Source organism: Cetorhinus maximus, chromosome 4 (assembly GCF_964194155.1).
Source record: "Cetorhinus maximus chromosome 4, sCetMax3.hap1.1, whole genome shotgun sequence".
Taxonomy (NCBI): Eukaryota; Metazoa; Chordata; class Chondrichthyes; order Lamniformes; family Cetorhinidae; genus Cetorhinus; species Cetorhinus maximus.
Window position 1 is genome coordinate 50,691,291 of NC_135882.1, and position 25,622 is coordinate 50,716,912.

Below are 25,622 nucleotides of genomic sequence, written 5' to 3' on the forward strand. Positions count from 1 at the left end.
TTGAACGCCTCAATCAAATCTCTCAAATTCTCTTCCCTAAGGAGAAAAATCTCAGCTTCTACAATCTATCCATTTAATTGAAGTCCTTTATCCATAGATCTATTCTTGTAAATCTTTCCTGGACTCCCTCCAAAGCCTAGATTGTGGTGCCCAGTTTTGGACTCAATACTTCAGCTGAGGCTGACCCAATCTTTTATAAAGGTTCATCATAACTTCCTTGCTTTTGTATTCTATGCCTCTATTTATTAAGCCTTATTCTTTTTCAGCCACTTTCCTCAACATTGCTTGATATTTTCAATGATTTGTGCACATATACCTCCAAGACTCCCTGTTCCTGAACCCACTTTAGGATTGTACCTTTTATTTTAATTCATTGGATGTGGGCATTGCTGGCTGGGCCAGCATTTATTAACCCCCCCCATCCCTAATTGCCCTAATCAGCCACATTTTTGTGGGTCTGGATGGAGTCACATGTAGGCCAGGTAAGGATGGCAGATTTTGGAGGCATTAGTGAACCAGATGGGTTTTTAACAACATCATTAGACTTTTAAATCCAGATTCAAATTTCACCATCTGCCAAGCAGGATTTGAACCCAGCTCCCCAGAGAATTACCCTGGGTTTTTGGATTATTAGGCCAGTGATAATACCACTATATCATTGCCTCCCCCTCTTTTTGTTCTTTCTACTAAGCTCCAAAAAGGCTTACCTTTTTGGTCAAACTTTTCATCTGTCCTAATGTTTCCTTATGCGGATGTGTTAAATTTTGCTTTGTAATATTCTTGTGATGCACTTTGCAACAGTTTATTATGTTAAAGGAGCCAAATAAATACAAGTTATTGTTGTTGTCCTGTTCTCTCAGTTTAGTTTGAGGTAATTTTGATTTACATTTTCCACACCACTATCTTTTATACGTCTATACTATATCAGTAACAGGCTCTAAAACACAAACTTCTGCAGTCTTTTCTCATAACTTGGACCTTTGAAGAGCAGGCAGTCAGCCTTTTGGCTCCTTTCTGTATTAGTTCCTTGTATGTCTTCCCAGGCTTTGGTGGCTAGATTGGATACAATGCTTAAATTATGTTCTGAGGTGGCATGCAGTTTTAACAAGACTTCCTATGACTTCTAGCCTACTGTGTTGGCTTTACAGTTCAGGATTCTATTGACATTGTTGATTGCTACTCTCCATTGATTGGATATTTTGAGTGATGACTCCCGTAAAACTCTTAGATTGCTTTCATTGTAATTCTTAGCAATTTCAAAACCAATCATGGGATATATGTTTCACCCTTTTGTCCCCACTTTACATTTGCCTGCATTAAGTTTTAATTGCTGCCCACTTACATATTTTGACCTGCACATTTAATAACTTGAGTCGCCTCCTCTGAATATCCTTCCTAGTTTGCCATCTAAAAAATTGAACAATTTGCATTGAGTTGCATAATCCAAGTCATTGACGTAAATTAGAAGCAGTACTGATTCCAACATTGATCCCTGTGTCACCCTTTTCAGTACCTCTCCCCATCCAACATATCCTCTCCAACAAACACTGATTGCTTTCTATTTTTAAGCCAATTTCTTGTTCACTGCCAAGATTTATCTTGAACCCCTGTAGGTTCATCCTTAAGTAATAGCCTTTTGTATGAAACATTGGAAGTCTATTATAGAGATTTCCACAGTATACTTCTGATGGCACATTCTCAAAAAAAAAGGAAGTTGACCATCCTTCTTTTCTGAATTCATGACGACTGCTGTTTTGTTAAATTATTTTACAGGCAATCCTTAGATTTACTCTTGATAGTCAATTCCATTATTTGACACGGGAAGTAAGATGAATGGTGCTGCAGTTGCCTGCATCACTTTTGTCATCCTTTTTGAAAATTGGGACCATGTTAGCATGTTTAATCTACTTGTATGCCCTAGTTTCCAATTACTTTCTCACAATGATTATCATTGTCTCACAAATCTCCTTAATATCTTCGTACTCTGGAAAACTTGCCAATCATCCCTGGGGTATCACTTGTTTTGAAATTTTATGCCTGTTAAGGACTCTTATTAAATCTGTTTAGAAGTAATTAATGTTGTTATGCTATTTATGGTTGGGGAGGGCACATTGCTCATGTCTTCCATTTTTAATACTTGAAGCAAATAATTCAGAATATTAATTATCTTGTGCTCATTCCTTATTTCAAGCCCGCTTGCATGTTTTATGATTCTCACTTCTTCACTGACCATCCTATTACTGCTGAAACACTGGGAAAATGTATTATCATTTCATTTTGCCTCAGCAGATATACTTTTCCTAGGACTTACTTTGCCCTTCTGACTTCTTTAAAGTGGTTTTGAATGTTCCCGTATTCATCCCATTAAACCCATTCCTGTTTCTCCTTGCAGGATTTGTGCAGGCCATTTTCTTCAATATTTCCTTTCTGATTAATTTGTTAATCCATTTAGTGTTACATCGTCAACACTAAAAAAGACCCACATGTCTGTCACTGAAGCATTATTGAACAATCTCTTCCAATCAATTTGCTTAAATATTTCTGCCATTGAAGTTCACCCTTTCAAAATGGCATACCTAGTCTTAGTGCAGAGATGGGTTTCAGTGGCCTGTGCCACATGGAAAATTTCCTAACATTGAGACTGCTGACTTTGTATTTATTTACTAGTTCTGTGATTTCCCTCCTTCTCCTTCATTGAATCTTACAACACAGGAGACCATTCATCCCATTGTACTGCCTACTTGAAAAATCCATCCAATTATATATAACCATGCTGTTTCCCCATAGCCCTGTAAATGTTTCCATTTCACATATTTCCCTTTTGAAAGTTCTGGAAACCCTCAGTAACTCAGGTAGCATCTGTAAAGAAATGGAATGTGTTGGTGTTCTTGCATAGCACTTCAAGAGTACATTAGGTAAAGGGCTATGTCTGAGATGCCAACATTTGTTCTTTCCTTATAGAATCTGCCTGAGTGTTTCCTGCACTTTCTGTTTTTGCTCCAGATTTCCAGCATTTGCAATATTTGCTTTCATGTGCCTGGCTGTGCATTTTGAAATACAAGCATATTTATGCAGTAGTTAGGTAAGAATATTGAGCAAACCAGTACTACTTCCTGTAATGGTGGTGTTTCACGATCTATTATCAGAAATGATAGAATTGTTAATCCCATTGTTAGTTATTGGGATTGCTACAGCTCTTCAAAATTAATAGCCATTAATTTAAAGATGATGACTGCAATTTTATTGTGAAAACTCTACTCGTAAACAATGTGGCATGGATTACACCAAAAACATCCATACTAGAATGTCTAGTTATATATTTTAATTTAAGACCTCTCTTAAGTGGGGGTGACATTTACTGCAGATCCAGGGCCCTTGCACTATCTGTGCCAGACCTGGGCACAACTGATTCAAGCTCTTTAGAGCCCACAGTAGCAGGAATTCACTTTGACCTCATTCTACCAGGACCCAAGCTGTCACATAAAAGGGCCAGAAAACTTGAGGTTTTCTTGATATAAAAAATGCTTTCTTCTGGTTTTTGAACTTTCAAGGATTTGCCACTGCTTGCTTAGTGTTATACTGCGATGCCTTTACTGAATGGCCAACAACGGATACCAATGCTTGTCTCTTTTTAAACCGTGTTTAAATCAACTGTTCAGCACAACCTCCTGAAAATACCTTGCTTTCCTGTGCCCTTTTACTGAGGGGGCACGCGCACACAGTCACCCTGTTTTTCTCAAGTGCAAACTTCTAGTCTTTTCCTGTTCACAAAACTGTCCAAGATACGAGTGAAATGAGGCTTTATGCGCAACTTTGCAGTCTTAAGATGTTCTTATCACTCAGGTAACCGGGAAAGGTCATGACTTGTTTCGACAGAGGGCGTTAGAAAAGGAAACAAGCTTTTCCCTTCAAACTGTGCACGGGGCTGAAGTCGTTTTACAGTTTTGGTTGATGTTTACTAACCAACCTTGGGTTTCTTTTTTTTTGTTGTTTACGGACGCTCTCAGCCCAAACGATTGCGACAGCCCCTATTTTTTCATCTTTATAATCGCTGGGAACGGGGGAGGGGGCGGGGGAATGGAGAAAACTGCCAGACAGGAAGCTGGCACAAACGCACTCCTACTAAACAAACGCTGTTTTAAAAGAGATCTGGTAACGGGGGCAGCTGTACATCACACAGCTCGCCTTGCCTCTTCCCCAGACAAAGACTCCACTATTTGGTACTGAACAAGATGTCTTTGAAAAACAACAGTGGTGGCGTTTAGCTGGTTCAACAGCTGAGATCCTCCCCAGCTCAAACAAAATACACAAAAGACACGGAGAATCCACGTGCTGTTTTTTTTTTCCTTGAAAGGGAAAAATAGCTTTGCGGCACAACGTGGCAAGTTTTTGTTTTAGTTAGCAAGGTGTAATCTATTTTTTTTTAAAAAAAAAACCAAAAACCCATCTGCTGTTCAATGTGAAACATGTTAAAGTAGGGCCAGTGAGACACAGAAACGCTCGAGATTGACAACCTGAACAGGTGGGATCAGTCTGGGCTTCCTTGAGGGAGCGAGTTGCGAGTAAGGAATCCTCTTCACTTGGCTGAAGCACCGTGTTCACAACCATGTTGAAGAGCAGTGACCTGAAGTGGTCCCAGGTATGTACAATGTGGTGTAAGTGGGTCTTAAAAAGACTCCCCAGGATAACCGGGTCCGATGAAGCATTTGTGCTCAAACCTAGGGATTTGGAGTTGTGTTTCTGAAAAGCACCATGTATGTTGTGGGCGAATTGTCTAGGAACATTTGCTGCCGCTATAGGCAAGCTTGAAATAAAAGATTTACCAATGTCTCAGCCTGCTCACATTGCTTATCATTATTCTTTTCTTTTTGAAATACCTACTAAAACAAATCTTGTTTGCAGATCATTTCATTGTTGACATTCATAGCCGGGGTAAATGTTTGCCAAGGAATTAGCTTGAGTCGCTTGCAAAGATCAGGAGACACAAACAATCGTGAAGGTACTTCATTTTTCATTGTTTATCCATAGTTAGCGTTACAAGGTTTGCAGAGAGAATATTAGGTTGGTCGGAGGTTGCAGCTGTGACCGGGTTCTAAAGTTCTTTGTGTTATGATTTATTCAGTGATCAGTGCAAGGTTCTATACTCCCTGTCTTGCACATCTCCGAATCCCAACATTTTGAGTTGACACAAATGCAACCAATCTTTAAACTATGTATTAGACTGCAGATGAAGAAAAGGCAGTATCTGATGGTCTATGTATCAGTTTGTTTCAGAATTTTCCTGGTTATCACAGGCAACTCCAGCCATAACTTGGCATTAAACGATGCGGAGACATGGAGGATAGCTCTTACAAACATGTTAGCACATCAAGGTCCCTGTTAGCAGTGCGTGCCAGAAAAGCCGCATTGCTTGTGATAATCTTAGTGTTAATTATTGTCCAGTTTACACCTATAGCCATGATAGATTTGATCATGTTATAGAACTTGGAGTGTTCTGATCATTCAATGGGAAGTTTCAGTGACTACAGTCAATGGTAACCACTGCAGTGCTCATTTAGTTTTGAAAAAACTCAAACCACGAGAAAAGTTTATATGTTAGTCAATGGAGAGTAGATTGAGAATAATTTGCAATGACGCTAAATGGGTTTATTAAATGAGAGTTTAATTGCTGTTATCTTTAATTTTTAATGTGTCTGTATATTGTTTCAGAATGTAGTTGTTGTTTATGTGTTGTGGTGTGAACACTGACCACAGTGCCTATTTCCAAAAAGCCTTTTCTCACTGACAGGCTGGGGCATTAAGTTAATTTTCTCTACATTATTCCTGAATGCTCCAGCGAAAAATAATCTAACAGTTCCAAGAATTTAAATATGAACTAAAGTAATTGAAGGAGCTAGAAACATTTCTTCCAACACCAACTGTAATGCTTTGAGAAATTACAAGAGTTGAGCTGGGTTAATGTACCTAGCATTAGGACGTAGATCAGAGTTTAGAATACATTAAAAGTTTTAGATTTAATTTTGGAAATATTTATATATTCATCTGTTGAAAACATAGATGTTACATTTTCATGCTGTGTCCAGAACTTTCAACTGGCTACTGCACTTGGAGCTGGTATTTTCTGTGTATGAAGTAGTGCTCTTTTTTATATGGCAATAAATTCAAGTCAAGAACAAACTATTTTGCTTGTCACCAATGACAAAACTTCTTGGTTTACACACACCCTGATCCCAATCCTAATTTATAATTTCTCCTTGTGTTTTACATAATTTATGTAACTGACTAATCTCTGTATGCTTCAGTTTTTGAAATGCACAACCTTACACTATGTTCTATGGATTACTCATCCCTAAATTTAAGTGATATGAACATTTTGCCATTAAGCACAAAATTTAGATTTAGTAATAATGCAAATATTCATCAAAGGAACAAGCACATTTTATGCAAAATATACTATTATCAAAAATTTATAAATGGTATACTTTCAAATAAAAACTATATTTTAAAAGATATTTTGAATATGAAAATTGATAAATTGATCATCAAACTGTTATAGTCAGTGAACCATCTGACCATCTACAATAGTGTTCATGTTCATAAAAAATAATTTTATAACCAAATAGTTTGCATTAACTACAGAGGGAAGTGATTTGATTTCCAGTTTTTCACTTCAGTTGAATTCTGAAGTACGTATTCAAATGATCAGTTCAGAAAAAAATAAGTAACTAGAATTAAGATTCCTTTTGCATGAAGATGGAAAAAGATTGTATATAAACATTTACTGAATAAATTAAATATTAAGTCTTGATAATGTGCTCTTTTTAAAATTTAAAACAAATCAAACACATTACTGGGGAAATGTTTCTAAGAAATAATGCTAAAGGTTCTGAATTCATTCACAAATGATAACCAAACAGTTAAAAAGGGTAACATATACTGTTTTTGTGGTTTTACTGGTAATCATTACTCAATCAACTCTCAGGCATTGCATCATTATTGTTAATCATTCATCATACATCAATTACATGGAACTTCCCAGCCACTGATGACTGCCATAATGTCCAATACTGGAAAGAAAGGGAAATGAACTATATCTGGCCCATTGATTTAATAGTGAAGCTTGGAAAGATATTGCAATTGTTGTATGGCAGTAATATTCACTATTCGCATGTTAAAAACAGCTCACAGTTCACTTTTGTAGTTTGTGGTCTTATCTGAGGCTCTCAAAGAGATAATTCTTACATAACCGTTATTTTTATTTATTTCTGTAATGTCACAAATGCACTTTATATTAATTGGTATTCAGATTAAACTAACTACAAAAATACATTTTTTTCATATATTGCTCGTTTATCACAAGAAATAAAATTAGGATATTTTTCTAATTGGCTGACAGTAAGAATAAATTTTACAAAAAGAAAATCAAATAGCAAAGGCATTGTATCATAGTTCTACTTTATAGTTGCCTTTTCAGCGTCACTATAATTCATGGGTACAAAAAGATGCAGGAAGCAACAAATTATTCACAGCTATAATGCTACTTATCTCTGGATGGAGGCTTCAAGCTGCCTACAAAATTAGTATTTTTTTATTGTTTTTAAAAAAGCTGTTACATTTTCATAACACAATAGATTGAAATTTTCCTAAACAGACCATCTGCTCTGCCTCTTCATTCTGTGGTCTGCTGTGATAAGCTGTGCCTCTTTTGGAAGTAATATTGCCAGTTTTTTTCAAGTATTTTGTTATTGTGGAGGGAGAGTACATGATCCTGATAAAGTTCATTATGGTTCTAAAGGGATGCATATTTAAAGAAGAGTTTTTTTTTACCTCTTTCAACATTTTAAGCACATTGGAGGTAGAACAGCCTTTTGAATGAACCCAGAGCATGTGTTATTGAGACCTGCTTTGGCCAAAATCTTCTCTTGTTTGGACAATTTTGTTTTAATCAAAACCATTTTTGATCTTGCATTATGGCTACAGATTGGTTTCCTGACATCTGTGAAATCAATTAATGCCTTGCCCAAAGTTTTATGATGACTACCTCTTGCCTCTGCTTGCCACTTAATTTTAGCTACCGTCACAAGTGTTGGTTGCAGAGGACATGTAATGCAATTGAATAATACAGCACTTAGAATTTTAATCTTTCTCATAATTATTATCTCTCAATTTAATGAATATTCCAACATCATAGCAAAGGGTAACATAGTTAATTAGAATTCTAAGCTTGTTTGTTGCTGACTATATATGTATAATACTTTTTTTGTTAGAGAATTATATTCTAAACAATCTTCTGGGTTTTCTGGCTTACTAAAGAGTGCTATCCCTAACTGATGTTTATGCTTTTGTTTTACACAGTTCTTTCAGATTCAGCACGAGGTACTACTTCTGGGTCATGCAGGGCCAGATGTTTCGAACTGCAAGAGGCAACCCCACCCAACTGTCGCTGTGACAATTTGTGCAAAAGTTATAACAGCTGCTGTTTAGATTTTGATCAACTTTGTTTGAAGACAGGTACTAAATGGAAAGTTGAACATGCTTTTAGTAGCATGTTTAGAACATTTTGTTTTGGGGGCAGTTACTCTCTCATTTTTTTTCCTTTGCATCCTTCATTCCTTTATGTCATGTATCATCTGTGGCTGAGAGGGTGCTTTGAGGTCTCTCATGGCTTTTCCTTTAACCCCCTATTCCCTATGTGTTGACATAGTTTTAATCGACTCCATATTTTTCCACTTCTTCCCAAGAAAACCAAAATATTTGAACACAAGTTTAAAAGATAGATCTGATTTTGACATATGACTCTAGATATCCAAAGGAAATTTTAAATCGTTCTGTGCCTTTTCATTTTCTCCTCCATTTCTGTAAGCCTATTTTCTCCCTTCTTTAGGTTATTCATCACGTTTCAATCCTCGATCAAGAGGTAAGGCAGGTGAGTTAGTTAGATTTAAAATATTTAACTTTTGTATACTGTGATATATTATGCTGTAAACCAGTTTCTGAATAAAGTACTTTATTTTAAAATGGCTCAATTGAAAGGGCCAGTATTTTTGACAATAGCATTGTGGTCTTCCAACTAGGTAATGGTTAATGAGATCCACTTCTAACCATACCTATTTATATTTGCCTGCCCTCTTCAGGTGAGTTTAACAAATTCTTGTGTGAGACTATAGAAATCAGCTTCTCATTCAGGACAAGTTGTGTTCTGCAGAACTGGCTGGTACCTGTCATCAGTCAGTCAGCTGATGATAACTGTGCAAAAGTTTCTGCACCAGGTTGTAATGCCCTCTTGGCTGATGGAAGATGCTTGTTGATGGGCATGTTTGAATGACTCTCTTTTTAAATAAAACAATTGTGGGAGTCCAATAAATGAAGTAGTTGTTGCCTTGACATTCAATGAGCTGAGTCGATTAGAAGCCTGTGGGGATACCTATCACTCAAGCTGGCTTTTCCAGTTGGGTGAGTATTGCCAGTTCTTGATGGGCGGTCTTGTGCCATTGATGATGGCATAGGAAAGTTTACACGCCAAACCATTTCATCCACCAAATATTTGCGTAGTAAGTGGTGTGCTAGAAAGCAAAAGCATTTCAGATCTTTCTAACAAAATATAACTACTGGTTTACAACATTTGAGCTTGTGGTATGGTAAAGTGGTGTGGTACCAATGTGCTTAGTCAGAGTGATAGGTTGTGAGTCTATGCCAGAGGTTCCCCAAACAGAAAATATCTGTGGCCAGATTTTGGGTGAGGAGGTTGGATTCGGGAAGCGGGTTAATTTCCAGGTTGCCATCCCACCCACATCGGGAAGCAGATAAAGCTTCTGATTTTGGTAGAGGTGAGGGGTTGGGATGTGAGAGTGCAGCTGGGTAGCTGTGGGTAGAGGAGGAAAATGTTCATGTTATCAAAATTTTATTATTGTGGAATAGATTTGCTTCAAAACTTCCATTTTTCTTCCATCAAATAAAATTTTACCCATTCTGCCAGCCCTATGCCTGACAGGCTGGAGCTGTTCAGCTTTACACAGCTCCCAACATCCACTCACCTTCCTCAGAATTTTGAGATCTGAGGAGAACTGTTAAGCAGCTGCTTAATTACCTAGATGCACCCAATTAATAATGTAGCCGATTTCACTTTCCCTTCTTCACCCCCCAGTCCCCGCTCTCCTACCCCCTGGTGAAAATTGGTAGGGTTGAGAATAGAGGTGGGATGCTGTCACGCATGATATTGGTGCCATTTTTTCATCACCCAGTCCTGACCAGGTCCTGGCAATGAAAATCCAGTCAGTTCTGCTGAAGGGTCATGAGGACTCGAAACGTCAACTCTTTTCTTCTCCGCCGATGCTGCCAGACCTGCTGAGTTTTTCCAGGTAATTCTGTTTTTGTAATGAAAATCCAGTCCCTAGTATTCCCAGTGTGGTGTTTTCTCATAGGGTCGAAAATCTAGTCAGCAATTTCCCTCTAGATTGCTGTTGAAAGTTTCCTAGTGGCGACCTCAGGGGGGGTCTCCAGTTTAGTCTGAGTAGGATTACCTATTCCTATACGAACATATGAACAAGGAGCAGAAGCAGGCCATTCAGCCCCTCGAGCCTGCTCCACCATTTAATAAGATCATGGCTCATCTGATATACAGAGACTTGGGAGCAGAACTTAATTCTTTAGTTTACATATATAATGTACTTAACAGGGGTAGGGATTGGAGATATGTTTTTATTTTTGATAATATTTAATTGGTTGATCCATTGAAGTTGGAAATTTTACTGGGTTGTTGTCTACAGGTATTAGATTTTTTTTTTAACTCTTGCTTTAATTTTAGCAATGAGGAATAAAGCAATTAACGCCATTATTAACTGTTTTGTCCATAAGTTTTATAATACTCTAGTCAATACATTTGACTTATCCATATATAATATATAATTATTTTCCGTCATTGTGTTATATTTTTAAACATAGTAGATGAGTCACAGAATTCCATGTATGGTTACCTATGTAGATGAAACTGTTAGCTAATTGTGTCAGTAACATTACAAGCTGTCAAATTACCTGCAATAAAATACAGAATATTTTAATTTTCAGTGCTTTCAGCCCTGAGGCCATTGGGTGGCTTTACACTAATGAACCGATGGCATTCCAAAGGGCTTGTAGGTGGATTGAAATCCTTAGCTCATTCTCACTATTCTCTGTAACTCTCCCCATCTCACCTCTGCTCTGTTTAAGACAATGTCATTAACACTTCCTCCATTTATTTTCAAATCAAATCTTGCTGGACAATTTAGGGAGATATTTCAATTTCCCCTTCCCTACCATCAGGCACAAGTTTTCTCAATAACAGGGCAGGTAACGGTGGAACTCAACTTCCTTAAAACAATTTTCATCTGGGTGATGAAGGGGGTTTACATTCCACAGGGGTTCATTTGCCACTGTTACAGTGCCAAAGTGAAAATCATGGTTACAGAGTTACGGAGAATGGTAAGAATGAGCGAAGATCTGCATGTGGAAGAGATTCCTGACAGATAATCTGTTATGCCACTGAGACAACTACAGATTTATTTTCAAGCAACTTTTCCAAATTCCAAGGGTTTCAATCCACCGACATTTCCTTTGCAATGTTGTGGGATCATAACTGTTAAGCCACTCAATGGCCACAATGCTGAAACCACTGAAAACTAGAACACTCAGTAGTTGAGAATTTTCTCTGATACCAATGAACTATTAAGATAAAACTTCTTGTAAAAGGGAAATACAATAATGGTTATCACTTATATACTGTGTTGTTCCCTCATGAAATATATTGGTATAGAATGCAAACGCTGTTAAAAGATAAAGTAAGCAATGGTAATTTGCAAACCGCGGTCTGAATATCCTACTGGCTGCTAATTTGTCTAATATGTAGCTATTGCCACATATTCTAGGTCGAGCATGGGAGTGCAGCAAAGATCGTTGTGGGGAAGCACGAAATGAGGAATATGTTTGCCAGTGTTCTGAAGATTGCATGACTAGGGGAGATTGCTGCAGCAACTATCAAGTTGCATGCAAAGGTAATTTCAGACTATTCCATAGGACCTTCGGAGATGCGGCGTCAAACTTTTTCGAGACTCCAAACACAGTGGGAATCTCACTCCACGGCGTGGGCCGCGCACCCAGCAATGGCCAGCACTGCCCAATGGGCCAAGAGTGCTAGGCGGGTTCCGAGCCGCAGACTGAGAGTATCCCGCCCCAATCACAGCGGTGGGGCGGGATATCCGCCGTTGGAGCTCATGGGTCGAGACCTCCGGACTGAGGTCACGGCCTCTAATTTAAAGGGCCACGTCGGCCTCTTCCACAGTGCAGTGGACCTCACTGTATGAGGTCTCAGGCTCTTAAATCACCAAGTCAGTATACAGCTACTCCTTCCAGGAAGCACCTCCAGTGGCCAAAGAACACTGAAGAGGCAAGATTTAACTCTGCCCTCACTCAACCCACTATACAGCCTGCCTGAGGAAAATTGGGAAAATAGGGCGAGCGGAAATCCCACTCTGAAACCATTTTATTCCATTCTGCACCCATTATGACAAGTCGGTTGTCTTTTTAAATGAGCAAAACCAGCCCATCACCTTCAATTTGCAGAGCACAGGCAGGCTCTCGGTTTCCAGACCCGCTCGCTGTCTGTATGATCCCAGACTGGAATGTGACCCGCCATCTTCAGGCCCGATAAAACGTTGGCGCGAGTGTGTTTTGCTCCCATTTTTGGAGCGTATCATTCAAGCCCACGGGGAGCACTCATTGGAGAATTGGTGCAAAGGACAGGGTACCTCATGTCTGGTTATAAAATTTAATGAATAGAAAATTCAAACATTCTGATCAGGACTGAATGTCAGAAAACTTACTCTGTAATATGTTCCCTCTGGGAGTTGACTGAAGTGAACAAGGTCGAAGACTAGAACTGACTAAGTGATTTAATTGGACAGCACTTGGAGTACAGTAAAATTTCTGTCTTCCAGCACTTTTTTATTCATTCGTGGGATGTGGGTGTCGCTGGCTAGGCCAGCATTTATTGCCCATCCCTAATTGCCCTTGAAAAGATGGTGGTGAGTTGCCTTCTTGAACCGCTGCAGTCCCTTTGGTGTAGGTTCACCCACAATGCTGTTGGGTAGGGAGTTCCAGGAATTCCAGGATATCTGGCACTCTACCAACCGGCACTAATAACCAGAATTTCTGTCAGGTCTGTATTTTGATTGGCAATGTCTCTCATCCCTCAGAAGTTAGTGCTAGTATTTGCCCTCCGTCAGTCCCACTCTCATACAACTGCTAAAAATGGTTAAACTCATGGATAGTTGTTATCTGCAGCTTGCCCTCGCTCCAGTCTCAGCTTCCCACTGTTTTGTAGCACTATATTCCCTCAGCGCTGCTCACTAAATTCACATGCTCCTGTACCTTCCACAAAACCTCAATACCTGCATCACCATGAGATCACCCAGGAGTTTTTTGATTGGTTGAAAACATGGAACTGTTGGACATCTGGCGTTTCTGATTAACCAGCATCACCCTTTCCCCACGCATGCCATATACTAGAAATTTTATTGTATTTTTATATGACATTCTTGCACCCATAATTTTAACATGAATATTAACCCATTTGTTTTCATCCGCTAATAGCACCAGCGATAATTTTTCAGCTTTCAAGTTTCTAGAAGAAATAAGTTAATGTTTCAAGGATTTAAAAAAAATGAGAATGAAGAATTATTGGGATGGGTTGGTGTACAATGTTTTGACTTGTGTCAATATTTTTGAGAAATTGTGAAATCAGTAGCTGAGGTCGTAATGTTGTTGATCTTCTTTACTGAACACATTTTGATACTTTCACAGTACTGGGAGTTACTCTAGTCAGGTTTTACTGGGATTGTCTTTCCTATTGTAGGTTTTTTGACCATAAAAATGTTAAATGTTTGAGCTGAATATATGTTGCAAATTTTTAAAATTCATAGTCATGAAGATGTTTTGAGACATCTTTAACCTTTTATTTAAAAACAAGTTTTTTCAGATTTTGTCAATGTTTCCTGTCATAAAATTAAAGACTTGAAAGATGATTTACAGATATGCTTAACACCTGTAGAGTTTTTTTCTATTTAGGTCTCATCAAAGCCAATGATTAAGTCTTGAATAAAGTATCTAGATTTTGCTTCCTATTTTATCACATGTTAGTACTATAGTCCAAATCTTTGTCAATTATATCATAAACTTTGACACTAGGTGATATACATTGGGTGGATGAAGAATGTGAAGATTTGAAGACACCAGATTGTCCAGCAGGGTAAGTACAGTCCAACATGAAACTGGGCCATGCAATAATTAATTTTCTATTGGAAATGATCTTTGTAGTGCTAATTGTATTTAATAATGTAGGCTTCAGTAAAAAAATGGATTTCAATTATAATAATCAATTTGAACAGGTCTACATCTGATCAGCATAATTGAGCAATCACTGTTTTGCTGTAGATTCAACCACATGCACTTTGTTACTTTAATCATGTTTCCTGTTAAAATTAAACTGGTGCCCACAGCACATGTTGTTAAATCTACAGTAGCCAGTGTTACGTTCAACAAATGTGTTCCATTACCAGCACTTTACCAATAGTGGGGTAGTGTTGGATGCAATTGCTGATTTTGGTACAAATTGGGTCCAAAATCACTCCTGTTCTGAAAAGTGGTTTCCACTCAAAGTTTCCACTTAAACTCATTTCTGTATCGCTAGTTGCAAAATCTGCCATTGGGTTGCTTTAAAAGGTAATTTTTAAAAATTGCTTTAAGTAATATTCCTTGATATATTTAAGAGAAGTAACTTAGTGCAGCTTATTTATTACAGCTTAAAATGGATTTATCACAAAAACTAAGCATTTTGAATCACAATGTCAATCCACCACCTATGAATAATCCAATTATAAGTTACTAAATGGCATTAAAAATATACAAAACTATTTTCTATTTAGATTGGGGTACAGTCATCAATTCCCTAGTAATTAAATTTTAAAAATTCATTCAAAGCCTTTCAAAATGTTCCTCTTAGTGTCATAGTAACCAAAAGATCCAGCTTAATTTTTTGGAGCTTTCTTGAAGGATCACAAACAAATGCATTTAGCAGAAACTCTCAATAGTGATTAATTCATCCTGGGGTCATGGCCATTTTGTGGATGAGGTGGGTTTCTAGTACAATGTTTATAATACTAGTGCAAAAGATTGCAGAAACTTGTTGCATTGAATGCAATTTGTGTTTAAAATTCTGCAATCCTTTACACCGGTTATGCTTATATTGGGGTAATTGTGCAGAACAAAATTGCACAGTTGAGTAGAAACTCCAGGCCAGTAAGATGCTGGTGAGAAGAACACACATTGAACTTGTATAAAACACTGGTTAGGCCTCAGCTGGAGTATTGTGTTCCTTTTTGGTTGCCAGGCTTTGGGAAGAATGTCAAGGCCTTAGAGAGAGTGCAGAATGGTGTCAGCGGTAAGGATAATGTGGAGAGAATTGAGAAGCTGCAGTTGTTCTCCTAGGGAAGAATTTTCGGGTTGGCGAGCGGGGGTAGGGCCGTAATGATGTCACTGCACGTCATTTAGATTGTCAGTACGGCGGACATGCAGCCGAATTGGCTGCGCGCCTGCCGAACTGTCAAAGGCCTACTAAGGCCATTAAGAAAGTAATTAAAGTTGTTAAGAATGCTGCTCGTCCAACCTTAAGGTTGGCGGGCAGGCGAAGAGCCCAGGTAGCCTTCACATTTTTCATGAAACCTCAAGGGTTTATTAATTAAATAAAAATTTTTGAAAAAATTAATGGACATGTCCCAGCTCATGTGACAGCTTCACATGAGGGGACATGTCCTTAAAATTTTTTTTCTACCTTTCTTCAATGTTTCATAAGTGAAAGTAATCTCCCTGAGGCATCTCTGTGCCTCAGGGAGATTTATGCGCTCTTTCCCAACTCAGGGAATCCACCCCCTGCCCACACAGGGAGCGCTCAGCGCTTCTGGCCGCGCGTCACGCTGGGCGGGCCTTAATTGGCCCACCCATGTAAACTGATGGCACAGCCCCGATTGGGGGCGCCGATCGGGTTTGCGCCCACCCCCGATGGTGGGTAACTTCTGCCCCTAAGAACAGAGAAAATAGAGAGGAAATTTGATTGAGGCATTCAAAATCATTGAAAGGTTTTGATAGAATAAATAAGAAAAAAACTGTTTCCAGTGGCAGAAAGGTTGGTAGCTAGAGGATCTGGGTTTAAAGTGAATAAAAGAACCAGAGAAGACATGAGGAAAAATATTTATGCAGCGAGTTGTTGTGATCTGGAATGGACTGCCTGAAAGGATGATAGAGGTTCAAAGCTAACTTTCAAAAGGGAATTGTATAAATACTTAAAGTGTAAAGCATATATGAGGTTGTGGATAAAGAGCAGGGAAATTGAACTAATTGATAGCTGAACCAAAACATGATGGGCTGAATGGCACTAGCTGGTTACTATATGCAGAACAATGTGCGCTTCTCTCCCAGGATAGCAAAGCACTGTTGTCAAAACTTAATGCATGTTCAGGTACCTTGGGAGAGGCAAAGTATTTGAACTATGATGTGTGGGTGAAGTGAGATGTAGTAGCAGGTTGTAAACAATAAGGAACCCTTGGTTTCAGTTTGGACATGCCAATCTTTGTTTTGTAAATGTAATGCTATTGATCTGCTTACATATCTCATTGAGATCTATAATTTCATGTTAGAAAATAATTCAAATGATTGCTCACAGAATGAGCAGCGAAAATTGTTTCCTTACATTGATCAATATAATCTAACCTCTACTGTTTGTCATAAGTGAATGTAACCACACAGAATGAAATGGTTCATTGTTGTGACAAGACAGATCACGACCAAACAATCATTACTAGCGATGATCACTGAAATTGAATTAAGCTGTGTTTGTTTATACATTTGCAGCTATATATTTTTGACATCTGCAGAAGAAATGTTCCAGTATAATTGATTAATATTTGAAGTCACTGAATGTAGTAAACACATAATTAATATAGCTTTTCTTTATATTGACCTTTGCTTTAACATTTATGCATTACACATTTTAGCTTTGTTCGTCCACCACTGATCATTTTCTCTGTGGATGGGTTTCGAGCTTCATATATGAAGAAAGGAGGCAAGATCATGCCCAACATTGAAAAATTAAGTAAGGCTTTTACTAGACAAGCTTTCATTCTAATAATTTTCAGCCAATGTTTGTGCCTACTGAAGGGTGGAATATGTCTGCAATCTGTATCAGGATAGATTGGAGCAAATTTACATTAAGTGATTGTGGATGAATTTTATGCTCGGGCGATTCTGAGCAGCATGTTTTGGAGAGGTCCTGCACATTTCACTGTATTCATTCAGAAACTCAATAGTGTATGTGATTATCTCGCTTTTCAAGTGATGTTTGTGAGCGATTGGCATCAATGGCACATTCACATGTGAAATGAACACTGTTCGTATGAATAACTGTCACATACCTATATTTTATACAATTACTGTCTTAAACTGCCATGACTCCCTATAAATATATTATGAAACATAACTATTTGAAATATTAAATATTGATCAAGAAACTTAGCTTCTTCTTCATGCAAATTTTGAACATAAACACATTTTTATATTGTAGAACTATTAACTAAATTAACTCATCTATAATATTCTCACAGAGAGCAATAGTTTAAAGATGTCTGATTATACTTGCAAGGTAAAAAAAAAACTTTAAGAATAAAAATGTTGCTATTTGTTGGTAAACACAGATGTTCAGTCCTCTAAAGTGGTTTCTTTGATTCTCCTGCCTCTCTGAAACTGCTTGCTGATGCTGCTTGATCCTTACTTTCAGACAAATCCTTGAGATAATTCCCTGTAAGCAGAAGTAAGATTTGAAAATACCAGTAAACATAACATAATGCTTCAGGGCATTCAAAATTCCTAAACAAAAACTCCAATGAATAAATTCTGAGTTGATTCGGACTGACTCCAGCACCATGAATGGTGCATTTTAAAAAGTGGGATCCTCTCCAAATTTAGTAAATCAGCTCTATTTATGCTATAGGGCTCTGTAAATCCAGATCACTTTTAATGGTGACATACCTATGTATGGCAAAGTGCTTTAAAGTGTAATATTTATCCTACCCACTCTCTCCAGGTCCTCCATCTCTAAATGGTTTACTATTGAAAAATAATCAGCAGTTAAAAGGTTCATAGAGACGTTCTGAGGCAGTTGATTGGACAAAGTTTCACTGACGTGCAATGCAAAGATCTTTACTGAGCACATTGGTCAGGCAGCATTAAGTTCTACACTATTATTCTATGCATATACAAAAAAGACCTGTTGGCAAAGACTAACTTTGTAGAACACAATCTGAGAAAGTGGACATCTTTTAGTTTGGAGACCCTTTCCCTAACACCAACAGATCACTTGTCCTTCACATATGCTTCAATCAAATTTGCACCCCTGCTTTAAAGGGGAGTGTTTCAACTGATGTTTAGTTTTCAAGCCTTATGCTGTGAGACACAGAAGTACTTTCTGCTGTGCTGATAGCAGTTTATATTTCAAAGTGCCCAATAAGATCTGGCTATTTTTTCATGGACAATAATGAAAGTTTCCAAGTAGGAAAGAGTTAATCTCTTCAATGTAAGTGTGTCTTCTGCCCTTCAGTTCTGTTTGATTTACACAAAGTAATGTAACATTCACAAGTAAAGTTAAACAAATCTGTGGTTTGAATCAAACCCTGTACTCTTTGAAAACCTAAAAATAACACAAGCTGTTGGGAAGAAAATAGAACCCTTCTGTTTCCACAGTGACAGCATAAAAACTTCTTGTATTTTATTTGCTACATAACAGATTCCCTCAGAGTAACTATTTTATTGTGACTATTTAAAACATTGCCGAATTCAAGTAGGCTATGCAGACACAATGGGGTAGATCCTGACATGGTGACATTGTGTGAAATGGCTGATATTGAATTGGCAGTCTGTTTGACATCTCACCTGATTTCTATTTCAACTGACTTCAATTAAAAAAAACAGGAGAGATGTAAGGCAGGTTCCTGATCCCTTCTCACCATCCAAGGCCCCAAACACTTCTTCCGACTGAAGCAGCGATTTACTTGTACTTCTTTCAATTTCGTATACTGTATTCGCTGTTCATGATGTGGTTTCCTCTACACTGGGGAGACCAAATGTATTCTGGGGGACCATTTTGCAGTCGGTCCACAAGATTGATCCTGAGCTTCCTGTCGCTTGTCGTTTTAATTCTCCACCTTGCTTCCGCTCTGACCTTTCTGTCCATGGCCTGCTACAGTGTTCCAGTGATGCTCAATGCAGCTCGAGGAAGAGCACCTCATGTTCGATCTTCTGTGTTTTTTTTGCTAGCTTGTTTCTTTCTTTATCCCTCCATGTTGCATTCAGATGGCTGCTTCATAGCCATTCGCATCTCATCTGCAGCATCTGTTTCTTTACAATACCCATAACCACTCTTTGGTTTTAGCATCATGAAATCTTTTGTTATTTAATCTCTCCTGCCCTCCACCCTATCACAAATCTCCACCTTTGTTTTTCTGCCCCCTCCCAAATTCCACTGGCTTAAAAACTCTATCTTTCTCAATTCTGGTGAAAGGTCCTCGACCTGACACGGTAGCTCAGTTTCTCCCCACAGATGCTGCCAGACCTTCTGAGTATTTCCAGCTATTTTTGTTTATATTTCAGAGTTCCAGCATCCGCAGTAATTTGCTTTCGTGTTTGCTTGCTGATCCATTATCACCTGTTTTAGAATGTTGTACAAAGTTCACATCTACCCCAAAAGCTTTTATTAGTATGTAGATTGTTGCTTATATTAATACAGTGTAGTACCTATTTTTGCATATTCATTTTGTTATTTTTCCCTAATTTCTACTGTTGCAAGGTTTGAGATTTATATGGAACTACCAACCTGTAATTTAATAAATTCCAGATGTGCACATCTTGCTACACATCTTGCCTTCATCAAAATCTGCATGAGCATTGTATAGTGATTGAAAAATGAATCCAGATGCTGAGTATTTTCAAATGTAACAGAATTTTTATTATGTAAGTTGATAATTTTAGAGAGTTACATATTAAACCTAAGTGACATATCATGGTTTATAGGACACCACACGTCAGTGTTTCTTCACTGTAACGATCAATGGCATTGTGTCAATATTACAGCACACTTACTTTTTTGCAGACGGTAACAACCTTCTTTGTATTTAGGATCTTGTGGAACTCATGCCCCCTACATGAGACCGGTATATCCGACAAAAACCTTCCCCAATATGTACACCCTTGCTACTGTAAGTATTAAATTTTTTATCACCAGCTGTGTTTGCACTATGCATTTTAATATAAGCCAATTTCTTTATCTCTTGGCAAATAAACTGAGTTACTAACAACTTGCTTGAATTCAAATTGAATATATTTTGATTTCAGTGTGTACTTTTGTACGACTCAAACTGCTCTTTTCATATTGTGGATGAAATGGTGGCCATTCACATGATAGCCCTGTAGATGTATGCACTGCACGGTGTGGTACTGAACTATATATACTCGGAAAATCTCAAGCATATTTCCTCGTTGTGCCAATTTAGCCAATATCACTTGAGGCCGGAAAGAAAAACCTTCAATTCACCCAAGTGTTCCGGGAGAGGAAAAACAGGAATTCAGTTGCTGAAATTAAAACAGAGACCTGGCAAAAGGTCCAAACTTGAAAAGCTAACCTGTCTTATTTTCTTTTTAGTTGCTGACAGATCTTTTGTTTATTTCCAGCATTTACCACTGTATTTTAATTTTTCTCTTTCTGCTTTGATTGCTGCTTGTGGTCCTTGCTGAAAGTTCATACGTGAACTTCTGGTGAGGATGAATTAGGCTTAGTTGTGATGACTTTCATGTTAGATAGCTCACACATGGGGTATCAACATTCTGGAGATTTGCTGGCACATATGGTATCACGCTGCAGTATGCAATCAATCCCTTCAGCGAGATAATTGTTACAAGGAAAATGGTCAGAATAGTGACATGGAGATTCATTTCTTTTAAATGACACGTTGCCCTATTAAGCTTAAACAGGAGCTGGAAACTAATCAAGCTAGCAACTTCTCTGCAAAGTAAAAAATATCCTCCTTGATAATCACTTGAAGTCCTTTTTCTTCTCGTTTTTTGTCTTTTTGTCGAGTACTCTGCCCATGACCCTGATTTAAACTAATTCCATGATAAACATGCCTTAATGTACTGAAATAGTAGAGACCCTGTCTGTGTAGGAAAAGGAAATATATGGGATTCATTAATGCCAATAGTGTTTTCGTTAACGCTGTGTCAATACCTTTTTTTCCCCTTCTTTCAAAATTTCGGCACATTTTATGTGCAGTATGTAGTCCAGGTTTTGAAATTAGTGAATGAGCAATACATTGGAAACTGAAATAAGAGGAAAAAAATTATGTTAGGAGGTTAAACTCATCTAAAATTTGTTTTTTCTTTGCAAGCAAGCGCAAATGTTGGTTTTCCTGCTCTATGCTACTACATAAATACTTTGGAAATACAGCTTTGAATTCCAGCACTAATTTGCTGTGTTCGGGTTTTAGATGTATATTTTCCCTAGTGAAATGATTTAGTGTGAAAAGGTTGTGTAAATTCTGACAAGTAAAACCCACATCTAATCAATTTGCTTTGCTTTTTCATACAAAGGGACTTTATCCTGAATCACATGGAATTGTTGGCAACTTGATGCATGACCCTGTGTTTGATGCCAATTTCAGCCTTCGAGGTAGAGAAAAATTCAATCCTCGATGGTGGGGAGGACAACCAGTAAGTTCTGAGTGTCTCTTATTCTGAAACCTTGATTGGACAGTTTGGCTCTTAATTGGAGTGCACTTTTATCTTCTAGTGGAAATGTCTAATTAACATTTCAAAATGAAATTAAAGAAAGAAAATGAAAAATGGCAGCATTGTGTTTTATCTGTACTTATTAACCCTGAAAAATTGAATTCACAAGTTTAAGTGAACCAATCTATTGTACTCTTTTTAAATACTTAAGACTTTTTATTATTCTTACATGGGATGTGGGCATCACTGGCTAGGCCAACATTTGTTGCCCATCCCTAATTCCCCTTGAGAAGGTAGTGGTGAGGCATCTGCTTGAACCTCTGCAGTCCATGTGGTGTAGGTACATCCAGAGTGCTGTTAGGGAGGGAGTTCCAGAATTTTGATCCAGCGACAGTGAAGGAATGGTGATTATAGTTCCAAGCTAGTTTGGTGTTCGGCTTGGAGGGGAACTTGCAGTTGGTGGTGTTCCTATGTGTCTGCTGCCCTTGCCCTTCTAAGTGGTGAGGTCATGGGTTTGGAAGATGTTGTCAAAGGTGCTTTGGTGAGATGCTGCAGTGCACCTTGTAGATGGTATACACTGCTGCTATTATGCGCTAATGATGGAAGGAGTGAATGTTTAAGTTGGTGGAAGGGGTGCCTATCAAATGGAATGTTTTGTCGTAGATGGTGTCGAGCTTCTTGAGTGGTGTTGGAGCTGCACTCAACCAGGCAATTGGAGAGTATTCCATCACACTCCTGACTTATGCCTTCAGACGGTGGACCTGATGACCCGCTCTTGTAGCCACAGTATTTATATGGCTGGTTCAGTTTCTGGTCAATGGTAATCCCCAGGATGTTGAAAGTGGGGGATTCAGTGATGGTAATGCTGTTGAATGTCAAGGACAGATGGTTGGATTCTCTCTTGTTGGAGATGGTCGCTGTCTGTCACTTGTGTGCTGTGAATGTTACTTGCCATTTACCAGCCCAAGCCTGGATATTGTCCAGGTCTTGCTGCATAAGGACATGGACTGCTTCAGGATCTGAGAAATTGTGAACGGTATTGAACATAATGCAATCACCAGTGAACATCCCCATTTCTGACCTTATGTAGGGAAGGTCATTGATGAAGCAGCTAATGATGGTTGGACACTACACTGAGGAACTCCTGGCCCATGGCTCAGTGGTAGCACTCGCTATCTGAGCTAGTACCTCGTGGGCTATCTAGCTCCAGTCAAGTGTTTCAGCACAGGATCTAGGCTGGTACATTAATGATGCACTATCAAAGGTGTTGTCATTTGGACGAGATGTTGAACCGAGGCCCCATTTGCCCCCTCAGATGATGTGAAAGATCCCCTGGTACAATTCGAAGAAAAACAGGGCACTTCTCCCAATGTTCTGGCCAACATACATCACTCAACCAATATCATGAATAAAAAGCAGATTATTTAACCATTTTATCTTATTGCTGTTAGTTGGACCTTGCTGTTTGTAAATTAGCTGTCATGTTTCCCACATTTCAGGAGTCCTCAGTTGGCTGTGAAATCCTGAGGTCATGAAAAGCCACCAACCATATGCAAGTTCTTTCAGGAAAGGTTGTTCATAACTTTTATACATTCTCAGATGGTGAACATACCTCAGGGTTCTCATCAATATGAAACTATCGAGCATACATGTAAACATCCAGGATACATTTCCATACATAATTTATGAAATCACTGCACACACTGACTGTGTGGTGCTTGCGCGGGGAAGGTGTTGAAAGTGTTAGGCCTCTGCACTGGGGCAAGTGTGGGTTTTGGGCGGGACGGAAGGAAAACCAAGGCAGTTGGTTTGGCTTTGTGACCTGGGGTTGGTTAAGCTGGAACACTATGGGGGGAGATCCTGAATGTTGAATGTTCCTTGTAACCTGTAGGCGAATTGCAGTGCAGAGAGAATAGTTTGTGTTGTGTCAGTCTGCAAGAATGGGCCTCAGACTTTTCAATATTTCCACAGGTCCAGGCAGAGGCCAAATGTCACTTGTTCTGATTGGCAGATGTCCTACATGGGTGGGGTTGCACTTTGCCACAGATGAGAATGCATCTGCTTGTGACGAGGGTCTTGCTCATTGCGAGTGGCCATTTCCTTTCATTGGGCAAGCATTGGGCTATATCCTCTGTACTGTGAGTGTGGTCACATTCGTAGATACCTCGCAGACTGTGTCCAGAATGGCTGGATGTGGGGATGTGGTCAGAATATGTGGTAAAGGGTTCCTTCTAACATTAGCCACTACAGCAGTCTGGTATGGAGGGTTGGAATTTGTAATGTGTTGGGTGCAACATGATGATGTCAAATTGGCCTTCCTTTATTTAGTGGCACTGTTTGCAGTCAGACTCCATGGGGTAGAGTTTTTGTCTTCCCCGCTTGAGTTGTAATATGGTGAAGCAGATTGTCCACACTTTAGAGAATCTGATGGATTTTCATTCCTTTGAAGTACCCTCCTTCTGCCTGGCTGTGCATCCAATTGAGTTGATTCCAACTGGAATGTGACAGTAGCTGTGGTGTTGTCTATGTGACAGCAACTGCTAGTAGGGTTACTGGGGTGAGCACTTGGGGTCCATCTGCATTGCTCCATTTTGGATGAGAAACAACTCTTTTTAAGAACTGATGAAAGATGGTCCTTGTTGGAAGAATTTGATACATCCTGGCTTCACTGGTGGAAGAAACAAGTGGGTCCACAGGACGGTCATCCGTTTTAAGGATCTTTGATCCCACTGACTGCTGTACTAAGGCTAAGTGTGGGTATTGCATGAGTTTATAACTCCTACTCTTGTGTCAATGAGCTGGGGAGGCTGGAATTCCTCTTCTTGAGTTCTCTGCCTGAAGGCAGGTTCTTGACAATTATCCGTCTAACAATGGCAAAGTGCCACGATTTTTTACTATGGATAGGGAAAGGAGGTAGATCCATTTACCTCAACAGGACCAGGGATTAAACCCCTGCTGTTAGAATCAATCTAATCCACTTGCGCAGTCCTGTCTCAGTTCCCACCCTCATGGTCACTAATTGACCATCCAACTCGCCCCCTAACCATTTAGCTGTCGTTCCCTGTGAAATCGGGGGCTGTGACTGCTCCCCCTTTCTGCGGGGATGGGATCAGGACATGGAAGCAATTGCAATGCCCATTTCCCGCCCCCAGAAGGTAAATCCTGCTCAATGACTAGATTGTCTATTTTAGTAATTTGTTTTAGGGATAAATGTTGGCTAGGACCCTGGGAGAACTCATGTACCTTTCTTAGAATGGGATCAATTACATCACCTGAAAGGGCAGACACTGGTTTAACATCTTGCCCGAAAGACAGCATCTCTGATAGTGCTGCACTGAAGTGTCAGCCTAAAATTTAAATGTAATTGAGGAAAAAGATTTTATATAACCTGAGTGGGGAATACTAAAGGATTTAACAAAAATAGGAAATAACTAATTAGGTGGAAGAAAAACAGTGACTTGTGCACTTAACTGAGGAAGCAAATTCATCCATGACTTAATGGTCACAACAGGGACAATTGATTGGACATACACAATAGACATTATTGAAATAGGATAGTGGATGCTTGGTTGTTACTTAGAAGGTAGTAATTCAGCTCAGTGGTTTAGATGGTATTGCTGTTATTGTTTAGGAGCATTGAGAAAACCATGAGATAAGTTGTGGTTTAAAGATAACAAAGCATTTGCCATTATATGATTGTAAAAAATTATTAGCTGGTGACCAGGCACACTTACTGTCACAAAGATGGCAGGAGTTGGGTGAAGGGA

General features: G+C 38.8%; 1 protein-coding gene across 3 annotated transcripts in view; it reads left to right on the forward strand.

The window, feature by feature from the left end:
• The first annotated feature begins 4,071 nt into the window (after positions 1–4,071).
• enpp2 (ectonucleotide pyrophosphatase/phosphodiesterase 2) overlaps positions 4,072–25,622 on the forward strand; it is a 118,397-nt gene continuing 96,846 nt past the window's right edge. The window contains exons 1-9 of one of the 3 annotated variants that reach the window (XM_078540173.1): positions 4,072–4,639; positions 4,903–4,999; positions 8,356–8,511; positions 8,885–8,926; positions 11,901–12,026; positions 14,218–14,278; positions 17,079–17,176; positions 20,251–20,330; positions 21,718–21,837. In XM_078540173.1, coding sequence (XP_078396299.1) covers positions 4,607–4,639; positions 4,903–4,999; positions 8,356–8,511; positions 8,885–8,926; positions 11,901–12,026; positions 14,218–14,278; positions 17,079–17,176; positions 20,251–20,330; positions 21,718–21,837 — 813 coding nt within the window. In that variant the 5' untranslated portion in view covers positions 4,072–4,606. The remainder of the gene's footprint in view (positions 4,640–4,902; positions 5,000–8,355; positions 8,512–8,884; positions 8,927–11,900; positions 12,027–14,217; positions 14,279–17,078; positions 17,177–20,250; positions 20,331–21,717; positions 21,838–25,622) is intronic. The other 2 variants (XM_078540174.1, XM_078540175.1) reach the window with 2 other exon arrangements.